Source organism: Merops nubicus, unplaced genomic scaffold (genome assembly GCF_000691845.1).
Source record: "Merops nubicus isolate BGI_N331 unplaced genomic scaffold, ASM69184v1 scaffold17982, whole genome shotgun sequence".
In the NCBI taxonomy this organism is placed as follows: domain Eukaryota; kingdom Metazoa; phylum Chordata; class Aves; order Coraciiformes; family Meropidae; genus Merops; species Merops nubicus.
Genome location: NW_008595795.1, coordinates 4,684 through 28,035, shown reverse-complemented (window position 1 = coordinate 28,035; position 23,352 = coordinate 4,684). Strand labels below are relative to the sequence as shown.

The 23,352-nt window shown below is 42.8% G+C and overlaps 1 protein-coding gene across 1 annotated transcript; it reads left to right on the top strand.

Annotated features, from left to right (window-relative positions):
* Positions 1-3,181: 3,181 nt before the first annotated feature.
* Positions 3,182-21,471, top strand: FUS (FUS RNA binding protein; the record flags this gene model as incomplete). Its single annotated transcript, XM_008936192.1, has 13 exons — positions 3,182-3,218; positions 4,355-4,403; positions 4,600-4,690; positions 4,771-4,888; positions 7,626-7,909; positions 8,726-8,840; positions 15,853-15,887; positions 16,498-16,530; positions 17,199-17,308; positions 17,839-17,968; positions 19,046-19,114; positions 20,866-20,968; positions 21,094-21,471. Coding segments are annotated over 13 exons (1,214 nt in total), but the record flags the coding sequence as incomplete, so codon positions are not given.
* Between the last annotated feature and the right edge of the window lie 1,881 nt (positions 21,472-23,352).

Here is a 23,352-nt window from a genome sequence, read left to right as displayed (position 1 = left end):
CCTGTGTGAGCCCCCATTTTGGGTCCTTACCCCCCAATATCAACCGTAAACCCCACCCCCTTTGGGTGATGTTCCTTCCCCGGGTGGGCCCCCTCTTTGCTTTGTGTTTCCCCCCCTGTGTGAGATGTGGATGCACCTTTTGGTCACGTTGTTCCCCACAGCGTGGTTTGGGTGATCCCCTTTTGGATCAACACCCCCTGTGGAAAGCAAATGCCCCTTCCCTTGGGTCGTGTCCCCCCCTCCAGGCTGGATCCCACCGTTGTGTCCCCCCTGGCTGCTGTATCTCTGCCCTGGCAGCAAGGGGGGAGCTCTGCAGCCCCCCTGCTGAGGGCCTAAAAACATCCTGGCTGTAGTTGTTGTCCCAGTGGAGGCTTTCAGCTGAGGATAGAGAGTGTGTCTGCTGGCCTTGACGTGGCCCAGCTTCTTCTGCAGGCACGTTGTGTTGCCTGTCCCTCATCCCATTTGAGGTGGGAACGTTGTGTCCCACCAGCGATGCCCCTGTGGAGCAGTGGGTAGTTTGTGTACCCCAAAATGGGAAGCTGTGGGTAGTGTACCCCAGGATGGGAGAGGGAGTTTGAGGGCTGTTGAGTGCTCTGTGGAGCGAGCTCTGTTTTGTTTGGGCTGAGCCATTTTAGTGTTGTCACACGTTACAGATGTGAATGATAGAATAAAACCAGAGCAAAATGAGGCATGTTAAAGAAATCCTTTAAAGCACAGCATGGTTCTTTACCAGGAGAAGACATGTCCAAAGGTACAGGAAGTTGTGTCACCCCACAGATTCTACCCAATGAGTGAAACTGGGCAGTGAGCTAAAACCACTCCATGCCCAGACCTTGGGTACTTCCCTGCCAAGCACCTGAGTGTCTCCTACATTTTTAATTTGTGGTTATGTTCAAACATGAGATTCTTTTTCTGTTGAGAACACTACAGAAGCAATTCTGCTTCTTGATACAAGTTACTTCATGTGAGAACTTCAGTTTTCAAATGTGCACAGGAGGTTCTTAGGAGCTGAAACCCTTCCTGAGCAGCTCATGGTGACCCCACTGTGGAGTGGAGCTGTGCCCTGCTTTGTTCACTGGAAATTCTTCCATGAGCTTTTTAAACATTCAGACAAAATGTCTGTGAATCCAGGAATTTCCAAAATACACTCTCTGTTGTTTCCAAAAAGACTGTACAGACTTTTATCCCCATTGAGCCCGCCGAGATACATGGATCACAAGCCTAAGAGCTCCAACAAAGGATGCAGAAAAATGTATAAATAAAGGAATTTCTTCTGATTCTGCATATTCCTACTTTGCAGGCTGCTCATCTGGTTGCTTCTAAACTTCTTCCCCCAATATTGTGGTTTGGCAGAAATTTGTCAGGGAGAAGCTGTGGAGATGAAATGCAGCCCTTCAGTTTACAGCTAATTACATCCTCACTCAAGAATTCTTTCTGATACAGCCATTAATATTCTTTGCTTTAATTAGCAGCATTAATAGCATATAAAATTTAGAGCTAAACCACAGTTTTTAAGTGTGGCTACCTATTTAATAGTCATCTGTGCAGTCATGTAAAATGAGATAATGTAAAAATTTTACCTTTTATCGTACTAAAAAGAAAAAACATGTTTGAGCTGCATTTTTATGTCATTTTCTTTAATTGCTTTTCACTATGAGAAGGCAGTGAAAGATTTCTGTAGCAAAAATTGGAGTGAAACTGCTCTATAGGACACATGAAATGAAATATTACTTCATCTCATCTTGGCTTTTGGTAAATATCTATCTCACAGAGTATGAAATTTGTTGCTTTGAGGAGATGTTTTTAAATTGCTGCTCTGTGTCTGAATAGTTTAGGTGATACCCTCATCTTGGAGGTGTACATACACCTCTGGTTTAAGTGTGTGTGTGAGCACTGGCAGGATTCAGTTTATAACCAGATGAGGGAGTTATAATGAAGAGACTTTCAGCCATTTGGATTGGGAAGTGGTTGATAGTTCATGACATTTACCCTGCAGCATAATTCATTCTTGGTTCCAGCTTTTTAGTCAGCTCTGGGTGCAGAGGGTCGAGAGCAAGTGTGGGGGAAGGCCTGAAATCAGGGCTGGGAACAGAGAAACTCCTGAGAGCTTTTCTTAGACCGTGGCACAAATTGTTTGTACAAATTCTTGAAGTGATTTGAAAGGAGCAGGAAAGTTGCTGAGGAGTTACCCGGAGTGACAGTGCTGGTGGGGCTGGCAGAGGTGGAAGGAGGAGTTTGGGTTGGGCCAAGGGGGTGGGAATTTCAGGCAGAAAGGGCAAGAGGGACTGAGGCTGCTGCCTGGGAAAGGAGCTGGATGGAGCTGCAGCTGGAAGGACTGAGCACCCTGTTAAACAGCTGGAGGGTGTTTCAGGATGGGGATAGCTTTTACTGGTTTGAAATCCATATTCTTGCCAAGTGGTTCAAGAAGCAATTTCTGTGGTAACTGATGGTTTATGTTAATTGGAAATAATATATAAATATAAATATAATACCTGCCTGGATACGTGGTGGAAATGATATCATCTGCCTGGCCAGCTTGTGTAGAAATGAACTAATTCCTGGACAGCTTGTGTATGAATGAATTAATTCTTGCATGGTTTCAGCTGCCAGTGATGTTTCTCCTTTTGCAAGATGAGAGGAGAAAGGACATGACATGGTTCCTCCACCCCTGATTTCCCATCTCCACCTTCTGCCTGCCTCTGCCCTTTAGGAGGCAGAGCTTCTCCTGGCATCTCAGGAAGATTCAGTAGGACTCATCTACATAGCTCCACTCAATTAATTAAGCTGCTGCATTCTGTTCCTTGATGAGGGCAGTGTGTTCAGTAGCCATTGGAGGGGGCCATGCAGTCCTGAAATGTGAAGAGATGCTTTGCAAGTTAAATTTAGGTTGGACTAGATGATCTTTTGAGGTCCCTTCCAACCCCTATGATTCTATGATTCAGAAGGAAAGCTCAGAGCTGCTTTGCCTGTGTCATGTCCCCCACGTCCTGCACTTCTCTGCTCCTGTTCTCCTGGTCCTAGCACCTTCTCATGTCTTGATGCAAAGGAAGGTATCTCATTCTGCAGGGAGAGCAGCTGCACAATCCACTGTACTTGAACCTTTCCCCCTCTCCCCAAGTTCCTTCCACTTACAGTAAGTGGGGGAATAAAATATTAATTGGAAGTTCTCTTCTTTTTCTAGATTCTGGAAGTTACAGTCAGTCTGGGGGCCAGCAGAGGTATGTGTGGGGATTTTTTTTGCTGTTAGCCATTAAATCTGCAAAATAAAAGGGCATTTGGGATCCCCAGGCTGGTGTTTGAGTCCTGGGGCACGGTAGAGCATTGATATGTTTTTGGAGTTAGAGGTGCAGAAAGCTTGCTGCCCTGGGCATTTATTAAAGCATCTTATAAAACAGGGAAAAAAATCATATTCCTGACAGGAGGACAATAATGAGGTTTAAGCTGGAATGGCACCTTTTAATAGTGAGAACTGAAACATCATGAATACACAAATATTTCATACGACTGCCTTAAGCTGTTCACTCAGATTTGAGTCAAAGGTCATACAAGTGTAAAGATGATGGACCATGGAGATATAAAATTTTATATTTTCCCATTTTCTTTTCCCCTTGGAGGGAACTTTTTGTTAAAACCTGTTCCTAATAACAAGAATTTCTTGTTAAAAGCTGTTACAGTAGCTGTTCATAATCTTGAAGCCTAAAAGCCAGTTCATAAAATCCCTGCCATTTTCTGTTTGGAGGGAGGTGTTTTAATCACTGAAACCAAAGTGGGTTTATGGGAGTATGAAAATCATGGCTAATGCTGACTGTGCTCATGAAAATCATAAGGTTCTATGCATATAGCCCTGTGTGAGTTTGACTTTGGAGTATGATACAAGTTTCAGCACGTGGTTCCTCTCTCAGTTCATCAAATCTTAATGTGACAGAATAATGAGTAAGTATAATATCAAACGAGTGGGTTTTTTTTATGATGAAGTCCAACAAATACCAAACTGACAGGAATTGATTAAAATTAACTTTGTATGAATATACTGGTTAACCTAAACCACCTTGATTTCATATGATGTTTTCTGTGATTCTGAAGAATATGTTGAATTACAGCAAGCCAAACTTTCATGTACTTTCAATTTAAACAGAGCAGAAATTAAAATAAACTCTTCTGGCTTCTGACAGTCAACTGTGGTAACTGTTAGTTTATTGATGTGGTTCTGATACACCTACAGCTGCACTACTTAGATTAAACACCTATTTTGCCATGAAAAAAAAAACCTTAAAATAGCACCAAAATTACCTTTACTTTCCAACCCATGTGGAGGGCCCTGTAAGCAATTACTAAATGCATTTTTCTCTTGCAGCTATTCATCCTATGGAAGTCAGAGCAGTCAAAATTATGGCCAAGCACAGGTAAGCTGAAAAAACCCTCATGTCTCTCAAAGCAGATGGTCCTTAAGTGAAAATTGTTGTTCCTGGGCCACCACGTGTGTGCCAGGCAGAAGTCCATTCTCAGCTCTGCTTGATGTTTGGAGTCATGCCTGGCAAAGGTAACCTGACAACCTGCAGTGGGCATTGTGGTGATTTGGATGTGCTCTTGAAATTACAGGGATATTCTGGTTATGGGCAGAGTGGAGACAATTCCTCCTATGGGCAGAACTATGGAAGCTATCATGGGAATTATGGACAAAATCAAACAGGTTTGGCTAGCTTGTTACATTTATTGGCAGTAATTAAAAGGGGAATGTTTACTAATAAAGTTTTCATCCTCAATTTGCAGGTTATGGACAAGATTCCCAGGGATATGATGATGATTCCAGTTATGAAAATCAGAATCAGAGCTCCTACAACCAGCAGTCCTATGGCAATCAGGGGCAGCAGAAAGGGTCATCTCGAGGGTAAGGAAGCCAAAATTAAGAGTATTTTTTTAAAGTACTGCCTAATAGTTGTACTTTCTTAACTAGAGCTATAGCAAATTTCCTCCTGTCATTGCTAAAAAAGGGACAAACATCGGAAAAAACAAATTCTTAAGACGTTTTTAAGACGTGAAGGAGCAGGAGGTAAAGGAAGAGTATTTCTTTATGTGAGAAGGATGGATGCAGTTGTTTTGAAGTCAAGCTGTACAGGAAGATAGAAAGTCTTTGGATAGTGACCACGATGAAGAATGGACTTGGTGGAGAGGATTTTGATTAGGAAAAAGGTGTGTCCAGGACTTCTCCAGTCACGTTATTTTGTATAAGCTTACAGAACTCTCTTATTAACTTCAAATAAGCTGTTTGCAGGTAAATTCTCAGCTGTTCTTAGATTTGCAGGCTTCTTCTCTGACTTAGATAAGAAGTTGCCTGCCTAACTTATGCCTGGCTTTTCTTGGTGAAAGAGGAGGAAGGGATTCAGTAATGTCATTTAAGTAGTATCTTTTCTTTTACCAAATAAATAGGATTCTCAAAACATCATGTTCTTATATCCTCATCAATAACAGAAATATGCATATGCATACTGCACTCTGATCCAGTATGCAGTTGCAAACATGTTCTATTTCATAAGTGATGCACTTGTAACATTAATCCTCCCAAAACTGCTTCATTTTTGAAAATATGGTGGAAAATACAACTTGACTTCCCCTAACGACTTTGGAGGCCTCTTGGTGCTAGAATCCCTTCATTATCTTTTACAAGCTTCGTGCATACACCCCAAGGTTACTGCTCACATTAGATCTTTATTGGGAATCACATGACCACTCTAAAATACACTTTCAGGTCCCAAGCCTCATCCTGGTGTCCAAGGTCCAAATATTTTTGGTTTGGTTGGGTTTTTTTTTGCAAGCTGATAAAACAATCTGGACTTCAGCAAACCTGTACTTGGTTTCTGGTTTTGCAGTTATTATTACAAAACATCTCACTATAAATGAGCAAGGTCTGAATCTGCCAGCACTGTGTGCTATCACTCAGTGTCTTTTCCATGTCTGCAGTGAAGGCAGGCACACCCTTAAATGTTGCTTGGCTTTGTTTTCTGAGCATTTTTTTCTGAGCTGTACAAAATTACAGGACTGGGCAATAATGTTTTTAGTTCTGTAGACATCCAGTGGAAAGAAAATGCAGTAGAGCATATTCTCCAACAGTTTGGTTTTCACCAAGAAAATGAAAAATGGGGGGAAACTTTTGGATGTATGGTTGTAAGAAGTAAGGAGAAACTGAGAAACTAAATTCTAGCAACTTGGAAGAGGATGGCCACAACTGCAGCTCTCACATCCTGAGGGAAGGAAACAAAACCAGCAAATAGGGGATGCTCTCAACAACATTTCCTTTGCTGATGATGGTGCAAGGGCTGAACTGGAGCTGACTTTTTGAAGCAAAGATATTAACAAAAATCCTTGCAAGCTCTTTGCCACTGGGAGCAGTTGTGTTAAAACCAAGATCTGGGCTAGAGCTGGGAGGGAGCTTAGGTGGTGTTTACACAGTGGGATATTCTGAGGTTGGTTGGACCTGATGGATTTCATCTTAGAGTGCTTTGAAAAGCTGATGGAAACTTTCTGTAGGCTCTTCATTTTTTTTTTGGTTTGTTTTTCTGAGATGCTTTGGCTAGCAAGCAAGATTGCCAAAGACTGGAGGGTGGCAAATGTAGTGCCTCCATCTTTTGAAAAAGGGTGGAAACAGGGAGGAGGAAGAGAAGAAAGTATGGCAGAGGTCAGTGGTTAATTGAAATTACTGAAAAATATAGTACAGTTAAGCTGCATCTACTTACCCAGAGGGAAAACAAAGGTCTGAGTAACAGCCAGTGTTTCCTGGATGCATTTTATTTCTCATAAATCTATATAATGTCTGACTACAAAAGGGTAACCCAGCTGGAATGGTTCTCTCATGTATCTAGGCTCTTAAAATACTTTTCTTTCTACCTTGGATGCTGAAGTGGCCTAGAGAAGTACAGTGTAGGTGAGATTTCCTTGTGCTTGCTATGAAGTCACTGTTAGTCAGAGAAGAGTGAACAACTTCCTCTCAGAATGTGCAGCCACGTTGGGTTGGAGCAGCCCAGATGAGACACCAGTCAATGGTTCTGTGGACAGTTGGTGGGATAATACTTGTAGATGGCACTAAAGTGAGAACTATGTCAGAGAACATCTCAAGAGTTAGAAAAGTTCTTGGCCAAATGGTGGAATGCTCAGAAAAAGATAGGTCTGGGTTCAGTGAAAGCAAAGTCAAGATTTTTTTAGATTTTTTGTTTTGTAGACAGCCAGTATCAGCTGCATGACACAACACAAGCAGGGGGTGTCTTCCCTGCAGGCTGTAGAGAAGGATTTGGCATTTCAGGGGCTGTGCATCAGCCACTGTCGTGCTGCTGGGGGGAGAGCAGGCGTGGTGCTGGGGTGTGGAGGGGCAGTGCTGCTCCTCTTACATTTGCAGTGGAACTGAGGGGGTCTGGAAAGCAATGGGAACGTGCCATTTTCTGCCTTGCTGTTATTGGAAGCCAGATCTGTCCCAGCAAAGCTGCAGCATGGAATATTTTCATATCTGTGTGCCAGTAATGACTGGGAGGTGACTGTGCCTAGGAAATTTTAGCAATGTCATGAATTTTCAGCCGTTACTTTGCTCTCTATTCTGTGAACATTTAGCTATTAATACAAATTCTGTTTATTTTAAGTGGAAGAGGCTCTTATGAACAAAAGTCAAACTATGGTCAGCACCAAAGCTCTTATGACCAGCAGTCAAGCTATGGACAAAACCAAGACTCTTATGACCAGCAGTCAAGCTCATATGACCAGCAGTCGGGCTATGGCCACCAGGGCTCATATGACCAGCAGTCGGGCTATGGCCACCAGAGCTCATATGACCAAAAGTCAGGCTATAACCAGCACCAAAGCTCATATGGCCATTCTCAGCAGTCCTACCAGTCTCAGAAGGGAAGCTATAGCCACAACAGCCAAGGTAAAATTCACAGGTTGAATTCAATATTGGCTAATAAAATTGAGCAGAAACACTGTGAAGTCGTTGGATTTCCTTCCACAGGGAGTTGATGTGATGCCTAGTTAAAGCTCTTTTTCCATGTTGATCTCCTAGAGAATGTTTTATTTGTTAAGATTTTCAAAACATGAAGAGATGAAAAACTGTTGGGGCCCCAGAACTGTTGTATTTGCTGGAGGCAGCTTGCAGAGTCCACGTCCCCGAGCTCTGCAAATTCTAGATGGAATTCTCTTCTGAGCTATTTTCAGCTTTCTCCCAGCATCAGAGTGACGTGTCTTGATCAATCCCAAAGAACCTTTGCACTTCACATTCCAGCTTTACGCTGTGTGTGTGAATTCTGGGAGGGAAGGAAATGACAAGTTTAAGATCAGCCCTTTTTTTGCAGTAACTTTACCCACTCTTTATCCTTGTTCTGTCTTCAGTTATGTCTCTTTCCAACTGGGAAGGCTACATGGAACAGGAATTAAAAGTGCACTTTAGGCAATATGTGGAAAACTAGGCAACATTTGGAAAATGGTGTGTGATTAAAGTACAGAGTGTTTACATTCTGAGATACCTTGTGGCCCTGGGAGGCCAGGGAGGTAACTGGAACAAAATCAAGCTTTGCTCCATTACTCTGTGGCATAGATGATGGAAGAGAGATTTGGGAGTTGATGCTTTCCAGATTTAAATGGGAGACTTGAAAGGGGGATGGGGGTGGAAAGTGGTAGGGTGGGAATTGTCAGCAGTTGGTTCACTGCAATTTGCTCATGGCTTGGTTTGTTTTCCTCCTTCCTGCAGATGATCGTCGTGAAAAGAGTAGGTATGGAGAAGATAATAGAGGATATGGCGGGTCACAGGGAGGAGGTAGAGGGGGATATGACATGGATGGAAGAGGTCATATGTCAGGATATAGGTAAGTGATCTCATTCCAGTGCCTGCAGTTCCTTACCCTTGTTTTTATCATTTAGCTGTTTCTAATTTTATCTTTTTTACTATACGTCTGTTCCTAATGTGGTTCAGATTTAGATTTACAAAACCAGAAGGTTTCTAAAATTAAACCTCTCTGCTTTTTCTGCCTGGGAAAAGCTTTTAGGTTCAGATGTGTTGACACCAAGCTTTGGATCATTAGCACAGATAGCTGCATTTTATTTACAGGAGTTGCAATACACAAACTGCCTGAGCCCATCCCCTGAAACCAGATATTTTAAAACCTGTAAGCACTTGCTCTCATTCAGAAGGAAGCCAGCAGCCAGGGATTGAGGAAGTTTTATAAAATTCATAGCTAAGGTAGCTAATGTTCTAGCAGGGAATTATTGTGGCTTCACAGTGACAGATCATTACACTAAGGCTGGCTAATTATCTTTTTACTTTCTAAATAATTCAGGAGTAATTTAGTAATATCACTACTTGTTCTCTTCTGTGTTGTTTTTTTACTTCTAATCTTCCATTAAAATACAGTTTTTATTTTTGGATTAGCTGTCAGTCTGAACACATTTATTTTAGGTAGATTTTTGTAAACTAACAACACTGTTACCCCTTCTGCTGTTGCCTTAAGTGTTGTTCCTGTCAAGAAAATTTATGCCCATCTATATTTTTGTGCTTGCAGATGATTTCATGCATAGATCTGAGAGATTGGGGCCTTGGCTTTAAATCCTGTTGAGTTAGGCCAGATGACATTATTATTTCTTAACAAGCTATGACAATTGGCCTCCCTTTATGTTGCTCTGTGAAATGGTTGTGGAGGTGTAGTACACAGTGCTGCAGAGTCAGAACTGGAGCTTCCCATGAAGTTCCACAGCTCTGGAACTCCAGGTGAAGAACTCCAATCATACAGCACTGTTTGTTTGAACTGATCTCATTGAAATAAAATTATCCACCAGTGTGTCAAGACTTGGTGACCACTTAAAATATGTACTTCTAAACCAGATGTAAAATCTACCTGCTGCTGGAGGTGGTCTCAGATTGTACTTCATGGCATGGTCTTCTGATGGTGTAGGTGGACCCTCCCTCCCCTAATTAGATGTGGTAGCATGGTTACAAAAATGTATTACTAGTTATTTTATGTTACAATTTGCTGGGGTTATATCTGATATAAGCTTAACTAGCAAAGTAACTTCTATGTTCATTTTCAGTTAAAACAGAACAAATTTTTCTTAATTAGCTTTTCTATGTAAATGAGGGTTTTTCATACTCCTATGTTAAAATCTGGGTTTTTATTTTAAAATTGTTTCTAGCTTTCCAGTAAGAGGAGTGAATGTGAGCTTCAAAAAACATCCTTCTGGTAGATTTTTATCACTTTGAAACAAACCTCTGTCTTTGTAAGATAAGATAAATTCATGTCTGTGAAAATAAAGCCTCTTCCCATATTTTCCCAAAATGTTAGAAGAATTTTGTTCACACATTCATGTAAATAGTAGTATTTCAAGGGACTTGAAAGCCAAAAGAAGGAAAAGAGAAAGAAAGAAAAAGGTGACTGGAGAAGTGTGGGGGGAAGTGCAGCAAAGTGGGAAGGTGTTTAGTGTGAAATCTGTCCACTCTGTTAAGTGATGCAGTCCTTAATGCTCTTTGCAGTGAATTTTTCCTGAAACTACAGTGTCATAAATGTTTATTGAGTCATTCTGCAGAATTATGATGGAGCATTCTGCTTTTGACATAGATTTTCCCAAAGCCATGCTTATTAGAAAAGTGTAAAAAGGTTAAAGTAAACAACAAACTGTATAATCAAGGGGAAAATAACTTCTAATAAGGTAAGAAATCATGTTTGGTCCTGTGAGAATATGGGGGTTTCAGGGTAGTTTGTTGGGTTTGTTTCTGTAGGTTTTGGTGGTGGTTTTTTTTCTTGTTTGGTTGGTTGGTGTTTTTTTTTAAAGTAACTTGTGTAGGAATGTCAAGTCTACCTCCAGTACCAAATTATAATTTTCATTTTTTTTTACTTTGACCACATTTTAATGCTTAATGTTAAATTGTTGACATTCCATAGCCATCAGGAAATAATCTAGCTAAGTTCTTGTCTGTACTGATGTGCTGCTGTAATAATGTAGGCTTTGGTTTTTACAGTCCTTAGAAAATAACATGTAGAGGAGTTCTGTCAGCACACAAAAAGTTGTTCCATGACTTTACAAACCCCATTAACAGCTAACTTGAGATCACAGCATATGAATCTCTTCTGTGTTAGCTAGTAATAAAGATTTTATCTTGGCTGGCATTTAAATGGAGGGAGAACTTGTTGCAGCTTTTTGCCCATGGGTGGGAGTGTCACCCTGTCAGGGGTGTTCTTGAGCAGTGTGTCCTGTTGCCAGTGTCACCCCTGACTTGCTGCTCTCCTGTCCTCCTGGTACAGCACCTTGGTCCCCACAAGATTCTTACAAGTGGCATCAGCCTGGGTGAACTTACCCTGTGTGGAGACCTCTCAGAGCAGTCTGCAAGGGCAAAAAATTATTCTGGAATACTTGCAGCAAAATCAAATTAGCATTTTTTAAGTGTTGTGAGCTTTAAGTTCTTTGAGGAACCTTTGCAAAAAGACTTCAAAACATAGGTGGTAATGTTAAGGTATGAATCGTTAGTCTGAAAACTCAAATTACTTAAATATCTACTGTAATAAATGCTTTCAGCACTTGTTTTTCCTTTGTGCCTGGGCAAAGTCATGCAGCACTGGCAAGAAAGTATCTTCTGAGAAATTACTGTTCAAATTTCCTAGCTGATATGATAGAGAATGATCCTTTTCTCATGAATCAGATGTTCACTTTTTCATCTTACTAAATTTAGGTTTCAGAATTAATCTTCAGTTGTTTTTTTTTTATTTTTTATGGTCCTGAATTACATCCTTGGGTATTTTAATAGAATTTTACTACCCTTTCATTTTAAAGCTTGAAGAACTGGTGATCTCACTGATTTGTATTTTGGCAGAGAAACAAAATTTCTTCTTCTAAAACCCAGAGTAGAAGAGTGTCATCTTTGAGCTCTTTTGGTTAGAACTCAGGTACACCAGGTCTAGAATATTCTTTCCTTGTAGAGTAAGTCACCTCTGTTAGAGCCCTCATCCTAAAGGCAAGGAATTAATTGCTCATTGTGATTGTGGGGAAACAAGTGGGAAGCACAGTGCCAATACAAAGCAGGGTTTTTTTTCCTTTCATCTTGGTGAAGCCATTCAGGCAGTCAGAGCTGTACCTGTGGCACTGCTCTGCTTTCAGAGTCTGCACAAATGGGGGAGGCCTTGCCTTGGATCTGCTCAGGCAGCTTGTCTTGGTGGACCACAGAGGTGCAGCTCAGGAAAGGACTGACCATTGGGTTAGGATTTGAGTAGGAATCCTGAATCCTCACTTGGCTCAGCATAGATTCTTTTGGTCAGTTTTCCTCTTGTGTGGATTTGATGTTGATGTACTTTGAACAAAAGCTCCCTGTGCAGGTTAATTGCTAGGTTGGCTGTGACAAGGGGGAATTTGCTCACTGTGATGTAAAGGAGCTAGAACTTAGAGTAAATGGTTTTTACAGCAGTGTGGTTTATGTTCAGACTTAATATTTTGACCTGTAATGTATATAATTGAGCTTAGCCTTAAATAGACATTGGAAAACATGAACAGAGGCAATAAATACAGGCAGCATAAAAAAAGCCACCTGTCAGTGACTTTATTGGTGCATTAAGCATTCTGGTCTTGTTTGTAAAAATACACTCCTATGTGTGACTCCCACCCGCCTGGCAAGACATCAGGGTGTGTTGGAGGCTGAAATTTAGCTCCTGAATTCTTAGTTCTACCTCTGCCAATACCTGCTTTGGCTTTTTGAAGGATAATTATTGCATCTGTAATGTTCAGCTGTCTGTGTAACTGCCTGGAGTATAAAGAGTTATCCCCAGCTGAGGCAGGCAGGGTTCAGATGAACTCCATTTACACTCAGCTAGGTGATGTTTAAGTTTGTTCCCAGAGTATGGGAGAAAAGAACATCTGATGAAGTTCCTTTCTTAGCAGTAAGTTTTTGTCACTGTGAATGGTGCCACATACACATTCTGGCTGCTTGCAGTTCAGTCTCTTATTATCTTTGTTGGTGGCATTGCTGAGTCTGAGCTGCCTATTCTTGATTCTGACAGAGGGTGTTAAAAGCCTAAACTCCACCTGGTCACCCATCTCTCTGACCTGTGTGCAGGTCTGGTAAAGCCCTGGACTGTGACACTGCAGTTCTGTTTTCCACACCTTCTAGGACAGGAGTTTGGGAAGTCATTCAGTGGCTGAGACTACGACTTGGATTTTGGGTGTTGGTGAGGGGTGGATCTGAGACTGTGGCACCAGCTGCTTGCAGCCAGTTTGTGTGTTAGCCTGGACTTGCAGCATACCCACATGCCTCCTGCAGGTGCTGGGTAGCCTTGCCCAGCAATCTCAGGCAGGTGGCACACTGCAGCTTTATAAATCACATATGAAATGGGACTTGAAAATCAAGGAAAGCATTAACTTGTCCAAAAAGGTGTCTGCCACTGGATTGATGCAAGTTTTGGCTGGGTTGGTCCTGTGAGACTAAGCAGAAGGTAACATGCTGAAGCATACTTGGGTGAAACCAGATTTCTACAGACATTAAAAACTAATTACAGTTCATGGATGTAAATTGTTAGTGGGAGGTGCAGGATTACTGAATTATGGAGTTAGAAATGAGGCATTTGGTTGTGATTTCTGTCATGTGTCCAACTCTTATTGCTTCTCAGAATCATGGTGCACACATTTTTTTTCCCAGCAACTTAGCAAAATCCTCACCTCCTGTAAAATCCTGTCTGTGCTCCTCATAAACTTATTTTCTGTATGTTTTTGAGATTGCTGGGGTTTTCTAATTTGTGTTTCTGCTTCTGTATACTTTCAAATCAGAAACCATTCAGAACAGTGCTGTCTTGATGAGTTGGGAGCATATTCTAGGGCTGGAAAACTTGGATGACATTTCCATGATTGATGTGCTCACTCCTGTTATGTCTGAGTTAAAATCCTAGAAGAACAGACATCCTACTGAAAATTTGTTGTATCACAATGAAGGGTTTTTTTTGTAGTTGCAGTGAATTGGAGGTGGCAGAAAGATTTTTATAGTACATTTTATGATTGCTTTTGTGTTCTTATCATCAGCCCTTGAAAATGCCCAGCCTTGAGTAAAGACCTGCTGTTACATATAAACTTCATTGGTTTTTGCTCTTTAATAAGCAGAACGAATTATTTACAAGTCATTGACACTGCAGTTTAACATTCAGATTTTTTGTCTGTGGAGAGGAGGTAAAACCTGCAGCAAAAATTTAAGAAGAGTCCCAGTAACAGTGATAGTCTGTGATGATAAACATCTGATACTCCTTGTATGCAGTGTGGCAGAGTGTCAGGCACCCTGCAAAGAATGTCTCTCTCATTTTGAATAATATCAGTTGATATAATACTAATACTCAGTTTGAATAATATCAGTTGAAACCTCATTTCTTTTTCCTCCCTCACTTGGGGCAGATCTTATCTCAAAAGTGAGAAGGAAGCAGTACCTTCCATTCATGACTTTGCATTTGCTGTAGCAGAAAATGGATATACAGGGTGCCCAAGCAGTTTCTCCTTAATTCCATTCCTTGCCTTTCCCTGGGCTGTTGTGTCCCTAATTCCATTTCCTTGCCTTTCCCTGGGGTGTTGTGTCCCTAATTCCATTCCTTGCCTTTCCCTGGGCTGTTGTGTCCCTAATTCCATTTCCTTGCCTTTTCCTGGGGTGTTGTGTCCCTAATTCCATTTCCTTGCCTTTTCCTGGGGTGTTGTGTCCCTAATTCCATTCCTTGCCTTTCCCTGGGCTGTTGTGTCCCACATTTGGACTCGGATAGAATGAATTCAAACCTGGAGTGGCTTCTGGTTGTAAAGCACGTTGTGAAGAGGCTGCTGGTCCTGGCACAGTCATCCCAGCTCTGCAGGCAGCCCTCCACAGCAGGGTTTGGACTGCAGCCTTAGCTGCTGGGGGTGAGGGCTGGCAGGGTGAGGTGACCCTGTCCCCCCTTCAGGTGGCAGATGTGTCCCCCGTGTGGAGCAGAGCAGGCAGGGAGCTGTACGTGGCACTGTGAGACTGTCTGACATTTGGTTGCTGACTTTCTAAACCAATCCAGTGGCTGTGTTTTACCTGAGAGCTTTGAATGTTGATTATGTTGTGTTCCTAACATGGGTGCACTTAAAAATGCTGTTGTGACAAATCCTGCTACAAACATTGGCACTGAGAAGAGCGAGGGTTTATTTTCATGCACATTATTGGAGGTGTAAAGTCCTGTTTCAGATCCCCTTCTAACCTTTGAAAAGTGATGTGTGTAATCTCTTAACTTGGTCTACATTTTGTGCCACAGGTTTCAGAATGAATGAAATAAAACTCCACGGCCTCTGCTTTTGAAGCTCACATACACACACACCTTCTCTGTCATGCCAAGTGCTCACAGGACAGTAGGTCCCCACAGACCCTTTCTCAGAGAATGGCTGATACTGCTAATTTGTCCCCCGTAGATAAATGCATAACAATGGAGGTTAATTAACATCAGCTCTTCTTACTTCGAGGGAAGTACTGAAGTACTAATTATTCCAAAGCAGCAATTACGTCTGCAATTAAAGCCCATTAACCTTCACAAAAGTAATGATTCTGTTTTAAACCCCAGTTTTAATAGCAGTCATTTTGGCTTAAGGGATGGGAGAAAGTATTGGAACAACAACATGTATATGGGTTAGTTTAAAATACTCCTTAGGGCTTCTCTTCTCCAGCACAGCCCCCTGTGAGAGGATTCACTGGGGTGTAATTTAACCTCTGAACGTGAGCAGGTAGTGAGGAGAACACAGAGATGGTGCTTTAGCTGCCAGACAGTAACTCTCAACTTGTGATCAGTTAACTGTAGATTGAGCCTTGGGCTCAGCACATAGAGACTTAAGGAAGAAATCATTTCTTCAATTTTTCCTCTGCAGTGGTGGTGACCGTGGTGGCTTCAAAAATTACGGTGGTAAGTGCTGAGTATCCAAAAATGTTTCAGTGGAAATTCTTTATAAATCTAAAAGCCACCAATATCTTGTTACTATCTAGTTAGAAGCATTGTAGTGTTTTGGTGAGGCTGGTGTGTTGATGAGTTTTGATAGCCAAACTTTTAACAATAAAGTGGATTTCTCCATTGTCCAATTGCATGAAAGACTTTGTGGAGACAGTGACGTTCACCGGAATTTTCTTTTCTTTTTTAAATTTCTGTTACAAATGCTTCTTAGAAAGGTACTAGAGGTAAAAAAAAATAATAAAATTAAAGAATGGTTAACTGCTTGGTGATCTGACAACCAGCATTTGCAAGCTAACACCAGCACAGCATCAGTGTGGCAACTGCCACGTGCTGCAAGTTAACAGAACACGTTAACGTCCTACAGACACCTTCTGTTGAACGTTTTAGTCTAAATATTCTCTAGATCTCTGGTTAATGTTGTAGATTATAGATGCATTACATACATACTTTAAATATTTTCTTGTCTCTAAAAAAGTCACTTGAAAATGTTTTGCTAAAAATAGTCTTTCTTTTTTTATTTTTCCTTTTTTTTTTTTTTTTTTCTTTTTCCCAACCCGTCTCATAGGTCAGAGGGATTATGGACCAAGGTCAGATGCTGGTAAGAACACAAGCAGTGGGTGGGAGTGGATTGTAGCTTTTCAGCTTAGCTTGTAAAAAGTATGTCTAGGAAGATGGATATGGCTGCAATTCCCATGGCTCAAAAGGAATTTAGCTAAAGCTTGTCTTCCTTGAAAGAAGTACATGTGGATTTTTGGATGTCTTTCCATGCAGCAAGTAAGAATTTGCTGATCAACTTTGAATCTTCTGGAGCCAAGCAGCTCCTGGCACTGCCAGACTTGGGTTACTTCAAGCACACCCTGCTTTGGTGGCTTTGGGTGTCCTAGCTCTGTGGACAAGCTGACACTAGTGCCTGTGTTGGGTCTCTGATGTACTGCAACGTCTGAGGAGCTGTGTGTGCATTTTTGAAGTGGATGGTGTTAACTTCAAAACGATGCTCCCTGCTCATCTCTTGTTTCACACAAGATGTCTGCACTAGTGCCTGTGTTGGGTCTCTGATGACTGCAGCATCTGAGGAGCTGTGTGTGCATTTTTTAAGTGGATGGTGTTAACTTCAAAATGATGCTCCCTGCTCATCTCTTGTTTCATAGAAGATGTCTTTGGGATTTGAGGGTCTGTTACTGGGCAGCATAGACCTGAGCTTAAAATGTTGCTTCTGTTGCTACCACAAAAATACATGGTAAATGTAGCTCTTTTTTTGTTTTATAGATTCAGAGTCTGACAACTCTGATAACAACACTATCTTCGTGCAAGGACTTGGAGAGGATGTTTCAACAGATCAAGTGGCAGACTATTTCAAACAAATTGGTATTATAAAGGTGTGTGAAGTAAGAAATCCTTGGTGGGGAGAGCACTTGTGGGGCTAGTGCCTTGGAAATGTCCTGGTATCATTGAAGGCAGATGCTCTGACTCCCCAGCAGCTGTAGATAATAGTTTTATCTGGGTTCCCAGATGACAGCTCATTTGCAAGCCGACAGCACTAGCAGCTTTTTTTCCAGTGACATTTAGATTGCTTTGTATCTCTTCTTTAGTCTTTAGAACCCTTAACACTGACACTGTCTGTTGTACCACCCTCACACTTCATGCTTCTGTGTGCTGTGGCTGTTTCTTCTGTTTCTGCAGTTTTAAATTAGGGCTTTCTGCAGCTGACCTCGTTTTTCTGTTAAACTTGGGTCCATCATTACTTCATGAAGAACAGCCAGTCAGTATCCCTCAGTCAAAAGCATCTTTTTTTGCAGGCTAGCTCCAAGAGAATCATCTTCCTGTGATACTTAGCTGTTACCATTTATGTTCTGACCTGGCTTTATCACTGTTTCTCCTATGTCAACTCTACAAACTTTCTTTTCAGACTAACAAAAAGACTGGCAAGCCTATGATAAATCTTTATACAGATAAAGATACTGGCAAACCAAAGGGAGAAGCAACAGTATCTTTTGATGACCCTCCTTCTGCTAAAGCAGCAATTGACTGGTTTGATGGTGAGTGAGAATACCTGTTCTTTTGGTTATCACTCTAACAAGCAGTGGAAGAAGCAAATCAATCATGCCATACTACTTTTTCTTTGGCTTTTGGTTTTGTTGTGGGTTTTTTTGGTAACTTGTTGAGACCAATAGAGCTGTAATCTCTGTTAGCAGCTGGAGGAGCTTCCTACAGTGGTAGTGCTGACATTAGGTATGTTGTGGTGGCATTTTTGGGGTTTGGCAATGATTATGGCAATCTTGTCCCAAGTGCTTTGCATATACACAGTGAAGAGCAAGGTGGTTTTAAATTATGGGTTCTGTGGAGGAAGAGAGCAGATCCCAGAAATATGTTGATATAAAACTGTTCAGGCTTGATGCAGGAAATGCAGTGATACTCTTTGGTAGTACCAGATTTGGGAGGAGCAGGGGAAGTGCCTGTGTGTTCCCAGAATTTTAATAATATTGGGCAGAAACAAAAGGACATACTCTGCATCTGGTGTGAAATGGCAGTGCCTAAAAAATCTGGCCATGGCATGCTTTTGGCTAGTTTACATCTTGCAAATTAACTTTAGTTTAGGAGGGTAAAGGAAACATGACTTTGTTAGGCACAAGTGCCTTCCTTTGTGTTCTGTGATAAACCTTGTATCTATGAAGAACTGAGACCTTCAATTTAAAATGTTCATGTCTTCCACTTGCTTGGAGTATTTTGTTTGTGTGCTGGCTGTTGAATTATACCAAAGCCATGTTGCCTGACATGGGGGAAGAACAGAGCTCTAACATCCACACTACTTAGCCATGAACATGCCCAAAAGTCTTCTAACCAGGCACATAAGAACATTTATTGGCAGCTCAGGGATTGCATTTAAACCAAGAGAAATATCTGTGCATTAATGGAGAACCTACCAAGTACCTCAGGCTCTGCCATCTCACATTTGGACCCCTGCTTTCCAAAATAAGAGATTTACCACAGCCTCCCCTGTGCCTGAAGAGCTTCGTGCTCAGTCTGCACGTGCAGATTGCTCCTGTTCTTCTGAACTGGCTGCAGTGGTGCTGGGAGCTGTGCTGATCTTCTTCTCACTTTCTGTCTTCCCACAGGAAAAGAATTCAATGGCAATGTTATCAAAGTTTCTTTTGCAACCAGGCGACCTGAGTTCATGAGAGGAGGTGGAGGTGGCGGCCGTCGAGGTGGGACTGGAATCTGTACAGCCCTTGGTTTTGCACAGTTAAATCCTTCTTAACTAGTATGGGTTTATACAAGGGAAGTTGCCTCTGAAGTGGTGATTCATCAAAGTCTAGGGGCCTTTGGGATTCTGCCATGAAAGGGAGTAATAAGGATTGAGGCAAGTTAAGTAAACTGAAACCTGCAATCCCTTTTGCCCAGCACGGTATTTATGATTTCCTTTTGAACTGGAAAGCCTCCAGACCATGTCTTGGCATTGGTTTTGGAAGAGACACTGTAATGACCACGTTGAGGTTTCACAGGTTCCACACATAGGTGTGAATTCCCACTGAGCAGTTGCTTATTAGAGCAAAGCCTTGAGATACTCTGATGTTTCCAGATGGTATTAAACAGGGTAAATAGTTCAGCTGCTACTGAGTTGAAGCAGCAGCTGGATGTCTGATGCCTTTAATTAAATAGATGTTAATCTTCCTGATTCTCTGCACAATACATTTTTTTTTCATTAGTCCACTGGATATTAATTACCATTTTGCAGGAAGCATTCTTTGTGTGGTGGCTGTCAACAAATTTTAGTTCTTAAATCAGGCAGTTTTGTAGGCTGCTGAACAGTGATTCTTGAAGAAAATCAATTGGTATAAAAGTCCTTAATCTTTTGGATGAAGAAAGCAAGAAGTGTCTTGTCCCTGTGCTTGTGTAGATGCATCCTGGCAGTAATCCAGACAGATGTTCCCTTTCTGTTAAATTTTTGTTCTGTGAGTGAGTCTAGCCATATGTGATTGATATTCTATACTGTTAAATCTTTATGACATTTTACTAATGCCCATTGTGGGTTTATATTTACCCGTTGGCAATCCAAGCAGATTAAGTTTCCTTTTACTCCTGTAAATGAATTTATTAAAAAAAGATGTGGTGGAGCAACTTTTTTGTGGCAGCTATGTACTCTCCCTGCTTCTTATTTTCCCCCATCTGCCCAAGTTAGAAATCTCCATAGGAACTTGTGTGTTTCAGTTTTGCAGATCCATTCAGGACGTGGAATGCTGTTGAGATTTGGTGGTGGCTGAGACTCCTCTTGTCACTGCCTGTGTCTCCTAGCTGTCTTGTAGCTAGCAGTAAATCAACTAGCAGATGCTAAATTCTGCAGTGGTACCATATTTTGTCATTGGCACTCCCTGCTGCTTTCAGAGTTCCTCATAGGCTTTCAGAGGCTTGCCTAATAGGGATATATTTCCATTAAACACTCTTTTTCCCCACCTGATAAGTCTGTTTGTCACTCAGGCTCTGCAGCCAGTGCCAGTCCTTGATAAATGTTTCTCATGTCATAGGTGACAGACACTTCCCCTCCTTTATTGTCATTATAATTCTGTCTGCAGGTTCACGAGGTGGCTATGGAAGAGGTGGGGGCTTCCAGGGTAGAAGTGGGGAACCCAAAAATGGTGATTGGGTTTGTCCTAACCCGTAAGTGTCATTTTAATTGGGCAGTGGTGTTTCGTGGATGCTCTCTGAGTTTCTTAGCAGCTGAGCCTGGGGAATCCTTGTCTCTCCTAGGGGCTGTGGGAACATGAACTTCGCTCGCAGGAATTCCTGCAACCAGTGTGGGGAGCCCAGGCCAGAAGATGCCCGTCCAGCAGGAGGTGTGTAAAGACAACCCAGGCCCTTCTGAAACACTGAAAGTGTTGATGACATCTGCAGCACTTTGAAAAACCTGCCTGACGTGCCTGTTTGCATTTTCCTGCAGATTTTCGTGGGAGAGGTGGCTATGGAGGAGAGAGAGGCTACCGAGGGCGTGGCGGCAGAGGTGGAGAGAGGGGAGGTGGCTATGGTGGGAAAATGGGAGGAAGGTGAGCAGTGGCTGTGGGGGCTGGGGGAAAAGCATCATCTCTGTGAACACACACCACAAGAGATGTCAACCAGATGGGACTATTCCACCTTTGCTTAAGGGACTCCTTGTGATTTTCCCTTTCAGAAACGATTTCAGAAATGATCAACGCAACAGACCCTACTGAAGACCACTGTGAATGTCCTGTTTGTCTTCTTGATGAGTTTGATAGTGGGATTGCCAGAGTTTTGCCTGCCACTTCACCCATGGCCTCTTTGGATAGTGGAATTGAGTGAAACTAGATTTTTATTTGGGTGGGAGGGAGTGGGGTGGTTTGGGAGGATTCTTTTTTTTAAGCAAGACATGGAAATTCAATCTTGGTTTCAACATTTTCCCTCTTTTCTTCCCCCTTCATTCAACCTTTTCAACAGGGCCCAAGAAGGAAAACGATAAACTGTAAAATATTGCCAAAATATGAAGTGTTTTGTAATACAACAATAAATGCTGACTGTTTTATTTGTGAAATCTGAACTGTTCCATAACTACTTCAGCTGCACGCGTGTTCTGACGTATTCCCGACTTCCTGTGGTGTGACCTGAACAGTGAACAGGGTCTCGTTGGAGGTGGCACTGCTGCTGTGACTCACGTGTCCCCTGCTCCTTCCTGACCTCCCTGGGAGGCTGAGGTGCTGCCTTGCCTGCGTTCTGCTCGTGCTGTGCTGAGCCCTGCAGCCTGCCTGAGGAGCAGGCAGATGGCGACAGTGTCCTCGGGCTGCCGAGGAGCAGCTTGTGTCCAGGCCAGGATAAGTTCAAACAAAACCCCCCAAAAAAGCTCCTTTGCTGCTCATTGCTGTACCTTTTAACTGCTGCTTTAGAAGTGTGGGTGATAGCAGAGAAGTGTTGTGTGCAGCCTTTCTGTTTTCAAGATAAGATGGAGGTGAGGTCCAGTAGATGTGTTGTAAACCATTTGGGCTCAGCACTGAAGCCAAGGTTTGAGGGAATGAGGGAGGTTAATCACTCCTCCTTGGAGCAAGTCCCTGCATGCTGCACGGGAGGCTTGGAGGGAGCCTGTGAGAAGCTGCAGCCAGTGCTGCCTTTTCATCCCAAGACTTTAAGAGAGAACATCTGCTCTCTGAGAGCTCTGGTGGGGAGAACACTGCACACACAAGTTCTTGGGGTCTGCAGTTGCAGTCTCAGTGTCTGGGCTGCAGCTGCAGGGTGGCCTCTCACAGAGCAGTGCTGTCTGGTGGTGCTTGTGAGCAGCTCCCCAGCTGGGTGTAGGTGTGTGGTGAGGGTGAGTTCACACCCGCTGTTACCCGTGGCTGGAAGTGTGCTGACCCTGCTCTGCCTTTTCAAGGACTTGTCCAAAAGGCAATTGTCCAAATCCTGACCAGCTTGTTCCTCTTAAAACAGTGGAATTTGAGGTATATGTGTATTAGTGACGTTATAAAATCTAATGTACTGATAAGGCTTTAGAAAGGCAAGTTGTGGACAAATTCCCTGTCTGTTTTGCTTAAGATTTAAGATCCGAGGCCTGATCCTCCTAATTCAATCCTGCCACAAACAAGCCAGGCTAGAGAAGCTGCAGTGTTCATTATTTCCAAGCTGGTGTGATGAATCTGAGTGGAGCAGGCTGGAGGGTGCTCCCAGATGCCAGGAGTGGTGGCTGCTGGATGGGCTGGTGGCAGAGCACAGCAGTGACAGCAGCTGGGAACAGTGGGATGTGGCACTGCCACGGGGCTCTCCCCCAGCTCAGCTCTGCTGGAACTTTGCAGTGTGCAGACACCTCCTGGGGCTGCACCTCCAGTCCTCAGGGCTGCACAGGGTGAGGTGGGAATGGCCAAGCTGAGCAAAACCTGGATGTGTGAGGCAGGTTGGTCCTACAGGTTCCCTGCTGGGGCTCTGGCCTCTTCCCTCCCACAGGGAGCAGTGGTGGCTGAGAAAGCTGGAAACCCAGTGCTGGGAGCTGCAGTTCTGGCTCCCTTTAACACTGCCTGAGCTCCCAGCCCTGCTTTCTCCTCCAGGCTAAGAGCACTTGTGTCTTTACATAGTCACTACCCACTGGGTTACTAAGCAGGCTGGTATCTGAGCAAACCTCAAAACTGCTGGAGCTGTCACCACCTTCACAGCCTTCCAGCCTGGACACCAGGCTGAGTCTTTGTTTTGGTTGTGTTCTGTGCTGTGTCAGAGCAACACACACCCTGTGTTCTTACACGCTTTTTTAAGGCAGTGGAGACATCTTCACCAGCTGCTGTGTCTCATAGAAAGCTTGTAAGACAAGGAAAGGTCTTGAGAAGGGTCCAGAGAAGGGCAGTGAGGCTGGTGAGGTGGCTGGGGAACATGTCTTATGAGGAGTGGCTGAGGGACCTGGGGGTGTTTAATCTGGAGAAGAGGCTGAGGGGAAACC